This window comes from Balaenoptera acutorostrata, chromosome 11 (genome assembly GCF_949987535.1).
Source record: "Balaenoptera acutorostrata chromosome 11, mBalAcu1.1, whole genome shotgun sequence".
Lineage (NCBI taxonomy): Eukaryota > Metazoa > Chordata > Mammalia > Artiodactyla > Balaenopteridae > Balaenoptera > Balaenoptera acutorostrata.
In genome coordinates this window covers 88,549,388-88,561,826 of record NC_080074.1, presented here as the reverse complement: position 1 = coordinate 88,561,826, position 12,439 = coordinate 88,549,388, and the positions used below count along the sequence as shown (strand labels likewise).

Genomic DNA, 12,439 nt, shown 5'->3' with positions numbered 1-12,439 from the left:
TGATAAGTAGATCATGTGTTCAACTTGATCGAGTGTTCAACTTGGCAGAGTTAAGGCATATCTGTACACATACAGGGAGAATTCATCATACTTCTGTACATATTTTTCCCATACTAATGGCAACCACAGGTAAGTGGGAAAGCCAAACAAGATAATGCTTTTTCTATTTATTACGTACACAGGGTAGAGAGGGAGGCTCACAAATTCAAGTAACTGCCACTGCAAGGTTCGGTAATGTAAATATATTGCCAACTGAGGTTTTATAAAGTTGTAAGTGAAAACTGTAGTTCTCCACACCTTTGCTGTTAATGCCACGAGGATTATCTAGTAATGTATGCCCAAAGTGTTAATGTGTCCAAAATTTTAAGAATTTTTGAAAGCATATTTGAAAACATAAATATTATCCAAACTAAATCCAAAACAATTTTCATTGATTAGTATTTTTTTTTCTTTTAAAGCTAGGTGCTCTTCAAACTTCTTAGTACAGAGAGTAAAGTCATGGGCTTAACATACAAGCAAAATCTCATTATAGCAAATGTCAAGGCAACTCAAGTTTTTCTGTTCCTGTGATTTCTAGAATGGTAATTAGATTACAGGAAATATTCCTAGTGTACGGGACTCGAGAGAGTGTAAAACTGGGAGTGGGGAGGCGGTAAGAGCTCTCTGGCCTAAAAACTGTAAGTGACACACACACCTTTATCTGACCCTCTTCCCCATGTTGTTAGTCTATGTTTGGTTTCAATGCACAGTCTGAATGTTTAGGTGGGCTACTTGATGGCAGTAGTTGGTATGCCTGCAAGATGTGAGAGTAGCTGAAAGGCAACTGCTGCCTGACAGAGCATAAGGCAAAGAACCAGGTATTGCTAAAGCCCCATCGCTCTGTTTGTTCAGCTCTGCTATCTCCAGCCTCGTCTAAAAGGCAAACAGTGCGGACACATACTTTCAGCACCAGGAAAGGAAGTCTAAAAAAAGTACTTATTGTACTATTTATAATAATAGGATCTGAAAAACATTCTTCTCAAAAGTCAACCTCTAGAAAAGAAATACCTTTGGTTTATAAAATATATCCTTTTACAGGCATTCACTATGTTTCATCTTTTTTTAATTTAATGCTAGTATAAAATGGAACATGTAAAAGAAAATTCTGTAAACGCTTATAACTTCCAAATCAGACATAATGAAAGCTATGGAACTATGCCTTAAAATAATTGACATGACATATAAAATCATGCACTGTATTAGTTAAGCAGAAAAAAAAATGAGCCTCATAGTGCTATTAAATTAAAAAAAAAAAACTTTGCATTATGAAAAGAAAAAAAGCTGGCAACATTTGTTAACAGCTTAAATAAAATTTAAATGATCAAGATTAAAACTACAAAAGCTACCGATACACAAAATAGGCTCTCACACAGGTTCAGAAACATACCCGCCTTCTACAGAACTTATGAGGTGATCCTCCCTTAGCAATGAAGTTTATACAAAAAAATAAAAAGAGAAAATCATCCCAAAACTTTAACTATTCATTGTTCCATACAACATATTTAATAAAACAAATTTATAGTAATTAAAAGTGATGTATTCACATACTGAACAACCACATTATCTATGTTAATTTGTAGAAATATGGAATCTGCATTTCTTAACCCCAAAGACATTGGCCAGTGATAAAAATCATCTCAGAAAATAAATATATTAATATACTAAAGAATTATTTTTAATATAACATCAATAAAATTTTTTCTAGAAAATTACCTATTTTCCTTTACATATTATAACTTTAATGTAACATCAGAAATGATTTCATCATTCAATGGATATTTCCAAATAGATTATTTCTAATATAATATTGGAAGACAAAACAAAAATATTTATAGAATTATTCCAAATTAAAAGTAATTATTCATAAATGAATTACTCTGATACCTTAAATATATTTTGGATTGAAATTATAGTATTATAGATACATGACCAAAACTAGTTTATAAAAATAAGTTATAAGTACATGGAAGCATGATAATAAAATCATATTAACAGTATAAGAATAAAGAATGTTGAGTGACTCTTACCCTCTGTTCCAAAGCTGACTGAGTCTGTTGTCTTAAAAGAGCTTTAAAGGGCCCCCCTTCTTTTCCAGCACTACCACTTCCCATTCCTACAGAACATCAGTACATAAATAACAACCAAAAAACAACTAGAGAAACAGACAGTTTAATTGCATTCATCTTCATAAATATCATGAGTCAAAATCTGTTAAAAACAATCCAAACATTTAAAGTATTTGTGATGGCAACTAAGCACATATTTTACTTTTTTTATTCACAAAGTTTCTTTAGAAGCAAGATGCCAAAGTCCTACTGATCACAGCAAGCTTTGGACTTAATTTGTTCTAAAAATCATTTATAAAATTATATTAAGGTGATAAATTTTTATATAATATTCAATTTTAAAAGTTGAATCTTCTAATAAAAAACAATCAATATAATACCAATTATTTATACCATGCTAACAATTTAAGAGTACTAAAAGAAATAAGAGAAAATTAAATGTTTGTTTAAAAGTAAATATACAGAGAGAAAAAGCACTAATTGGGCTTATTTAAAATATTCCAAAATTCTCTAAAGAGCATGAATTTCAGGCAATTTTGAAATATAGTCAATCTATTTTCTGATAATTTCCCATTCCTAAACATAACATTCATGACAAAACAGTATTAATATTCATATCATAGTTTTCAACACTTGTTTGCAAAAATTAACATAGTTTTTTTAAAAAACCAGAGACATATAATAGACACCTCACAAATGTACACAGTCATGGATGAAAGAATTACATTTCCCAAGCTCTTAGATGTATTTTTTTAAAGGCTTAATTTTAAATTTCTTTCCCTATCTTAGTTTATTCTTTTGATAATACTAATAGACCATTTATGGTCAAAGAATTATAGAAAGCAGGGGACAGGTGAGAAGCCAGTACTCTACAAACTAGAGTTAATAGTTTAGTCCCACCTTTTAAAACTGAAGATACATGCAGGCAGATTTACTACGATGACTTAAAAAAGGAACTAATTTACTTTTATATTTTTAGCTGTTCTTGGATAAGGAAACAAAAGTTAGCATGTGTATAGTCCCATTCTGTTCTTTAAAAATAAAAAAGAAATGTATTTTTCTTGTAGTAACCTAAACATAATTTTTAGAGACTATACAATACTAAACACAGAAATGAAACAAAGATCTTTATATGAAGCATATTGAAAGCCATAAAATAAAACATAATTTTGTAGAGATAAATGAAATATCAGAAAATAGAGCAGAATAACTTGAAAATTAATGCAATGGACAGAAAAAAAAAGGAAAATGAAAGAATACCACCAAAATGAGACTTAAACTGATTCAAACAGAATAATTTACTAATGTAACCATATGGTTTAGCAACATGATGGTATAGGGTCCAACATGAATGGAGTTGGTGTGAAGGGAAAGAAAGTAAAGCATCTAAAACAGAAACTCTGGTAATGAGAATCTAATAATTATTGGAAATATGCAGATCTATGTGTCCTTAGACATATAATTTTTTAATACATAAAATTCTTTTAGCAGAATATTCATAATTATCCATCAAGTAATCCTCAATCATGTCCTCATAATAATTCTAACCATTAAACTCTGCCAATAAGAAAAATAAGAAGTACATCCTGTGTAAAACACCCAATACTTCTATATGGTATGAAATAATTAATTTTTTTCAAAGATGATTTAAAATAAAGGGATTAAAAAGCTGACATAATATGATCCTACCAGAAGCAGCCAGGAACAGCTCTTCACTGAAAGAAACACTTTTCCTCAGAACTGGGCTGACAAGGCTAGAAGGATGAGGGGGAAGGCTAGATTCCGAGAGGAGAAGACAGGACTTTTTAAGATGAAGGGAACCACAAGAGAGAGAGGGGGAGCTGGGACACAGGTAAATCCTAGCCCCCTGTGGGTAAGGTGCTGTGGAGGAAAGTAGCAGAGAAAAGTTGCAGGTTCAGAAGATGACCAGAAAATGCAGGATAAGGAAAGCAATGATGAAGCAAAACATAACAGTAGAAATGAACTGTAAAATGCATACACAAATCAAGTAAGCATATGAAGTCATCAGCAAGATCATCTATTCAACATAATATAAATAAGAGGCAGAGTCTAAAACCCAACAAAACCTTTACAAACTCTGCCCTCATTAAAATTTTTTAAATCACTAACATAGGATTTTATGCCATTCTAATTACTTTTAGCTGACTTTCCTGCCATTTTTTGCTTAAGACTGTGTAAAGCTAAAATGTACCACATTTTTTAAAGCCAGAAATTTGTTGTCTCAAATATAAAAACTTATTTAAAGTGGTCAAAGTATAGTTCTTCAAATGTTATTAACTAAAGCATACCACTTATGAGTATTTGAATTGAATACCCATTCAAAAAAAATCAACACTTGCTACCCCATTGAGCAGATAGTCGCCATTATTAAGTTTAAATAAATAAAATATTAACTTTTTTCTGTCCATCTTTGAGATGTACATTAATGATTTTCTTTCTCCTCTAAAATTTTAAATACACAAGTCCTATCACAGTACTGTTTATATTTACAAAGATTTGAGTACCTAAGAGCCAAAGAAATACCCTCTGGATCACAAAAAACATACATGGCAAAAAGCCTGACCAAAAAAAGTAAAAACTGGCTTGAGTCAGGTGTCACATCAATATCCTAACACCAGCATTCTAAAATTCCACTCCTACTAGTTGAATACTTGAAAAAAAAAAATGAAAATAAAACCTTGTAAAATGTCAAAAATTAGACTCTACAAAAATATTTAAATCAATATGAAATTTTTTAAAAACCCATCTGAAGACCCATCTGAAGGTGGGTGAGAGCTTTAACTACAAACAGAAAAACAACTTTCTCAGTCTAAGTTTTATTAACTTTATTCCGTTCTCTTTTTGGCTCTCCGATTTACCTATAATAAATCAATCATAAACAACTAATCTATCATGAAATACATGCTGAACTACAGCTCTAGAAATTTTAGAACATTCATAATTTTGCCACTTTAAATCTCCATGAGAAATAGGAATGCTCCTCAGGAGTATTCAAAGATTTTTTTGGGACCCATGATAAGGCCAAACAACTAAAAACTGTTAATATCCTATAAATATGCAACTGAGGTACTGAATAGTTATAGGAAAACAAAATGATTAATTTAGCAACAGCTTATAAATATTGAAATACATGAGAATAATACGTCTTTTGTAAGTTAATTTTTAAAAACTAAAAATTTGGAGCTAGAAAATAAAATGCAAAAAAGTTTTCATTGATAGTACAATTGATTGCCTACTAGAAAGCTAAGGGAAGAGAAGTCTCGTTCAGTTAATTTATTACTTGACAATCTTCTTTAGACTTGGCTTTTCTGGAGAATAAAAAAAAGAAACAGAAAGACCAAGGAAATACTTTCAAAATGTGTCTGTAGTATGGCAAAAAAAAGGAAGATAAGAAATACTGAAAAGTGACCTGGAATACACAAATAAACAACCAGTGGACAAAGCCTCAAAAATATTTTAAGAAAACTTACTCTTCAAGTGCTATCCTAGGTCTTTATTGTTTTCATTGTTATGAATTTCAAGGCCAGAATCTCAGTCTTTATTTAAAAACAAAACAAAACAAAAAAACCCACTTCACTACAATTTCAATGGTTCAGTTTTTATGACAGAAATATGGTGAAGATGCCATATTCCAAAGCATCCATTACTATCAAATATCACATTATTTTAAGTTGTTATTTATAATTATACATGTAAAAATAAAGCAATTATTTTCAAAGAATTAGGTGTTAATAATTATCTTCTTTACATTTTGTGACTATATTTATAAAAATAGATATTATGTCTATAGGATTTTTTTAAATGCCCTTTCTTTACTTTGGAAGTAGTGCTGGTTCTTTTCATTGTTTTCATAAAATCTGGGGTCATTTTCTAAATCTCTTGTCTAACACAAAAATAAAGTTATTAAAGATGATAAATTAAAAATAATGCAAATAAACTAGGCAAAATGTTTTCAGCAATCTGGCAAGGAAACTCCCAGACAAAAATGCTATTTGCAAAAATTGCAAACTATTAACTTTTAAATGTTTTATTTATTTTTTATTTTTCTTAAGAATAATAATTCAATGATTTAAATAAGCTAATTCTATTTTAAGGAGTAAGAAACTAATTTGATTTTTTAATCAGTTTTTATCATAAAACATTCACAAAAACTCAGAGATTAACAAAATACAGATAGGAGAGGGAAAAATTATAAATTTCATACACTGGCAAATATGCAAGAATAAGTAAAGCAAAAATGCTATTTTCTAACCTAGAGAGTAAGACTAGCAAAACCAAATATTTTAAATAATAAGCTAATAAACAGATATATGTACTCCAAAATAACCATATCAGCTATAAGATTTTTTTCATAATAAAATTAGAATTAAATTCCAAAATAGAAACAATGAATTCAAAAATGCTTATACTGCATGAGGAATTGGATTGCAAGCTACTAGTGTTACTTTCTATCCAAATGCTTTACGATGTTATTCCTCTTAATTTGAGCATGAAATGGAAAATGACTACATGCAAAAATAAATCCTGGCCTTCTTATCTACACTATGATTAAATCAACAAAATGTCACTCTCTGAACAGGATAACTTCTGAACTACACAAAATTTTCACATTTTAATTGTAGTAACTGAAAATGATCAGTATTCACATTATCTTTTAACTTAAATGCCAAAAACAGGAAGAAAGGCTTGGATGGAAAGCTAATAAGGAACATAAACAAATCTGGGAAAAAAAGAAAAAGAGAAAAAGTGAGTGGAAGTGCCTTACCAGTTTTGGGTGTCAAACTCAAATCTGTGTCAGAAGAAGAGGACTGTCGACTGTAGGACTTGGAAGGTGAAAAGGAATAAGTTTGGTTTTTCAGAGGGGTTGAGGGTCCTGATGAGTGAGTGTTGGGATTGGGATCTTCATTGAAGGGAATCCTGCCAGAAGAAGGTGGAGAAATATTAAGTAATCATGTGCCAAAGGACTTGACGGAGGCAGCATGATCTAAACACCAGGAAAGTATTGGGGCAGGGCCAGCAGTCATTTCTTAAGTGTGGAGCTGGGTATGAGGCCAAAGACATCCAATTGCTGTTTAACCATTCATCATTCTCCAGATAAGTAATTATCTGCATTGAAACAGTTAATAAGCCAAGTAAAAAAGCCAAAAAGCATGAAATGGCAGACTAAGGGGGTAAAAAAACATTAAAAGAAATAAACAAAAAGAATAAATACATGAATAAAAATATTTTCAAACAAACAATGCTTTTTTAAATTACAAAAGAAAAAATGATGACTGCAAATGGTGTGTGTAAATATTCACAATATTTTTTATATTTGCACACACAGATATCTTGAGAAGAAAAACATGTTTCCTTATCCTATAGCATCAAGAGTGCCACAGCTAAAAACACAGCAGAGTGGAAAATCAATATAGGCTACACAGAAACATTGCATTTTATGCAGAAGAGTCGCTTACCTGTTTTCCAACAGCTCTCTTCCACAGAATGAAACAGACCCTACTGTAACAAGTTTTGTATATAAAGAAAATAAGCAAATCAGAAGCTTTGGCAGCTATTTCACTTAGAGTCCAATCATCAATTTTATTTCTAACCAACTGCAGAAATAATGGCAAAAACACATACTGGAGGATCCTCCTAAAAACTCACAGTATACACATACAAGATAGGGTTCTTAGAGGATCTATGGAAGAGACTTTGGAAGCTGGAAGAACACTTTCACTTCCATGTAGTTAGAGCCTCTGCGGCGGCTAAATACAGGATTTCTTCAGTGCCGCTGGACTACGAGTGAGAAAAGGAGGAAGCAAAGACTCGTGGTACCTGCCTACGCTACCTGCCTGCCTGCCCTCTGCAGCCACTCTGCCCGTGGCCTGCTTCCCCAGCTCTGGAGTCTAAGCAGTCTCGTACCAGTATAGATGAGAGTGGGAACAGACACAGAGAAGTTCTGAGTAAGTCGTGAGCCAGTAGCAGTGTGAATTGGGCTGTTGTGAGTCGAGCGGCATCCATGGCTTGGAGGATGAACCAGCGGAGACCTGAGGGAATTTGTGGTCAAAGTGGAAGAAAAGAAAACAATACATACAAGAGATAGCAAAGTTATGTTAAAATAATTTCAAAGGAGCTTTTAGTTAGGGTAGAGGAATTATTTTTTAATCCCTAGCATGCACAAAACAAGTTGAGATAAAAAAGAGCTAAATATTAATTTGTTAAGAAATAGTTACAAAGAATCAGATTAATAAATTAGGAATATGAATAAGAAAAATAGCAAGCAGAACTGCCAGTGGAATTAAATAAGAAAAAGATTAAAATTTGGATTTTCAGTTACTTTAAAATGTTTGCTATTATTTTGATCACCACAGAGCTTACTAAACAATATTTCAGGAAGAAAACACACATAAAAATGAAAAGCCAAATATGATGTTCTTATACTACTTTGAGAGTGAGATATGAATAACTGCTGATATAATTAATTATATTTTTCTACAAAGGAAGTTTAACTAACAGAACTGTTTCTGTCTAGCATATCAAGACAGAGTTACATAAGAATATGAAAAATGACAGCATAAAGAGAAATGAGTGAATTGAATGAATGAGTAGATCCAATTATTCCATATTTCAGCACCCCAAGTATATAGCTTAAAACCATGTTACACTGGGGACAAAACAAAGCAAAGGGACACCACTTAAAAAAAAAAAAACATTAATTAAGCAATATAATGACTTTTGTGTAGCTTTCAAACAGAATAGATTATTAAACTTAAACAGAATTTAGTTAAACTACATTCTAAATTGAAATTGTGTTAAGATATCAACTAATATCCTGCAATAGATCACATCTATGCACGTGTAAAGGATACTTAGACCAGATACACAGATATATATTCATCTATAGCACTTAAAATTTTCACAAAGAAATTCAGCTGAAAGAGCATAGTTACAGTGGATGGGGAAAAAAAGGTATATTATATAATTAAGAATCCTGGACTTCATATTAGCAACTATTTCATTGTGCAATGCCTTCCCTTACGCACAATGAGGGGAAATGAATTAAGTGGCTACACTCTGAAAAACTACCATACTCCCATATTTTAGAATTCAAATTAAAAGTAATCGAGAGCCCAACTTTTCCTGGTCTTTTCTCCTTTTCCGCTGCCCAGTGAACATTCCCAATAATCACAATTTATCAAGATCCAAACATGAGTTTTCGTTAACTGGCAATAATGGTCTTTTAAAGACCATCTACTTTCTGAAAATATCACTGCTTTTACTATAGGACAAATGTTTCTGCTTTTGTCGCTAATTTAAATTTTTAAAGTGTTTAACTGGTAAAAATCAAATATCTCATTGGTGACCAATTTCTACACAAGCAACTGGGTGAGGTTTTATTTTTGTTTTTTCTTTCTCTGTTGAAGTAAGTGGCTAATGGAGTTAAAAAGTCTAAGAATCAGTGCCGTACAGAGGAGAAACTATGACTAATGTCTCCTAGAAAGTACTTTTTTTTTAAAGTAGAGAATCAATAAACCATATTTAGATGCACTTTCTACCATCAAGATAGTTCAGCTAGGAAACACCAAAGAGCTTTATACTCCGTAATACACTAAATACCTAAAAGGAAAACACAAACTGATGGAGCAGAACACACCATTAATAAAAGTAAAATAAAATGAACATCATTAAATGTTCAAATTATGACATCAAATTAAAATCCAAGCACAATGGAGAGAGCGTCACCATAATGTATTCTTTGAGTCCTAATTCATATCACTCTCCTTGCATGAAAGGTTGCCTTACAAGAATACCCTAGTGGTATTTCTAACGTTAAATCTATTCAGGCAAGAACATAATCCAAACTACCTTTATCAAATCCCTGTCTAGAATCAACAAGGTTAAAATTAAATACCAAAATAATTATAATCAGGTGACTCATAAAACAATTTTAAACTAGCACCCGAATTGATTCATTAACAAAAATGCAACGAAGCTGGTTGAAATAAAGCAGCCTGAGGTTTTTGTTTTTGTTTTTTTAAATAACATGACTTATGCAGTAAGATGCCATTAGAAAATCTTAATGAAGCCACTTAAATTCTTCATGGTGTGAATAACTGACAATTTAAGGCAAATGGCTACAACAAAATTAGAAAAAGAAAACTTAGACAAGCTCAGATTTACATTAATGGAGCTCTTCCTGAATGAAGGCGAAATGTATTCCCCTACCATCCATATATCACTTTAAGGCACCAACAGGTACTGCAGCTTTCTTTCCACTAAGTAATTCAGTGAAAAGAGGAAAACTTCAAACATCACAGTTGCAAAGGCCAGGCCCCTTCAGGCAGTACAGATAAAGCTGGAGGGTGGCAGAAGGAAGAGGGACCCAGGTCTTTACTTAAATTTGCTACGGAAAGAGAAAAAAAATCTAAATCCCTCAAAAAGTTATACCTGCAATCTGACTTCACCTGTAGCAGAAAGCAGTTCATATCTTTTTTAAGACAGATTTTAAATGGAAGATAAAGCAAATTCACTCAATAAATCATTTAAAACAATTATTTCACTTATCAATGTATTTCCAAATAAAATTAGGCAATGTATGTAATACTGTGCTCCCTCTTGTGACTAAAATTTAACCCAAATAACTAAAGGCCAGCAGAAAGGAATAATTAAACAAAAAGAAAAAGTTGAGATAAAAATCTCACTTTTACATAGACGGTTTGAAAAAACAAATTGTGATTGCTTTCTAGGCAACCTCTCTTGACTACTGCTGAAATGGGAAACATTTTGGGTTTTCTGACTACGGAACTCTGACCTCCTGATGACAAAAGACAGAGGTCAGCACACTATACAGTACAGGCCAAATCCATCCTGCTATCTGTTTCAAAAATAAATAAGTTTTATTGGAACAAAGACACACTCATTTATTTGCATACTATTGACGGCTGCTTTCATGCAACATCTGCAGAGCTGAGTCCTTGCTATTTCCATTCTGGTCATTTACCAAAGAAGTTTGTTGACCCTTGATCTAGAAGAATCTCTAGAGCAATGGTTCTCAATGGAAGTGCTATTGGCATTTAGTATGGAACAAGTCTCTGTTGTACAGAGTTGTCCCTAGCTGTGCGGGACAGTCAGCATTTCTGGTCCCCGAAAGAATCATCCCCCTCACCCCAGGCATTATGACAGAAAATTTTCATTTCAAGCATTCTTTGTTGATAGCACCACCAACACCATGTTGAGAATCTCTGCCTTAGGCACAAATTATGACACATTAGCCAAATGGAGCCAACAGAAGTGTTCTGTTGGATCACAAATACTTTTTTAAAAAATGTAAGAGTTTAAATTCCTTTAGATCAAGATCGGCAAACGCATTTTTTCTTTTTTTGGTTAACAAACATAAAAACTATATGGCCAGTGCTTGAAATGTTAACTATCTGGCCTTTCACAGAAAAAGTTTGCCAACATCTGTTTTATGCAGTCCCCAGTATTCTCCATTATACCCAACTGTTTTATTTATATAAACTGCTTGGCCTCTGTAGACACTGGAGTTTGAGACCCCTGCAAAGGTCAATCTTTCCTGCTTTCTATACTGTGTTGCGAATAATAGGCACAATTGGATTATCAGACATAGGGTATTAAGCATTCCCCAGACAACAAGTAAAATTCTTCAGAATGCATAAACATTCATTTTGTGCTTTAGATATACAGTGTCTAAAGATGTGGAACAAGTTTAATTTTACATTACTTAATTTGAATTTCATGACAGTATAAATAAAATATTAGGAATATCTAAATAGTTTTAAGCTTCAAATTTTGATAGTCATCTCTGATAAGAAAACTGCTGCAGGAAAAAATGTATGTTGAACAATTCTACTAAAATGTTTCAAATCAAATGAAAATATGTAGGCAAAAGATAAAAAGCTCCATAAGAACAATTCATCGATTCATACTTACTCCTTCATTTCTTTGGACGGGGAATTACATGCAGGAAGGAATGCTGCTGGGCTACTTAATTTATCCAGTGTACACGCTGTTCCTATGGCTCGTACCACTAACCCAGATTCGCCTTCCAGATCAAAACACTGTAAGTACCCAACAACTGCATTTCCTCTCATTTCAAGTACTTTCAAGCCAATCTTCCTCTGCAGTTCACCTACGAAAAAAGGAAGAAAACACAGTCGGCCTCTTATCTGCATGTTGCATAATACAAAGCTGGACATGGTGGTAAGAGGAAAGAGTCCAGAAAATCATAGATTATTTAATATATTAAGTGTAACATTATGTTAAATATAAATATAACATTTTTATGTATTTATAAATATTAAATATAATTA

At 32.2% G+C, this 12,439-nt stretch overlaps 1 protein-coding gene across 13 annotated transcripts in view; it reads right to left on the bottom strand.

Annotated features, from left to right (window-relative positions):
- The window catches only part of C2CD5 (C2 calcium dependent domain containing 5), an 82,295-nt gene that overhangs the window by 52,387 nt on the left and 17,469 nt on the right, over positions 1 to 12,439 (bottom strand). For 6 of the 13 annotated variants that reach the window (XR_009009683.1, XM_057556175.1, XM_057556176.1 and 3 more), the window contains exons 7-10: positions 12,060 to 12,258; positions 6,892 to 7,043; positions 2,067 to 2,152; positions 1,427 to 1,459 (exon numbers count right to left, since the gene is read on the bottom strand). Coding sequence is in view for 12 of the 13 variants with exons in the window: in XM_057556175.1 (XP_057412158.1) it covers positions 1,427 to 1,459; positions 2,067 to 2,152; positions 6,892 to 7,043; positions 12,060 to 12,258 (470 nt within the window). In the remaining variant the exon portion in view is untranslated. Of the gene's footprint in view, positions 1 to 1,426; positions 1,460 to 2,066; positions 2,153 to 6,891; positions 7,044 to 8,030; positions 8,126 to 12,059; positions 12,259 to 12,439 lie in introns of those variants that run through there. The other 7 variants (XM_057556177.1, XM_007194834.2, XM_057556180.1 and 4 more) reach the window with 2 other exon arrangements.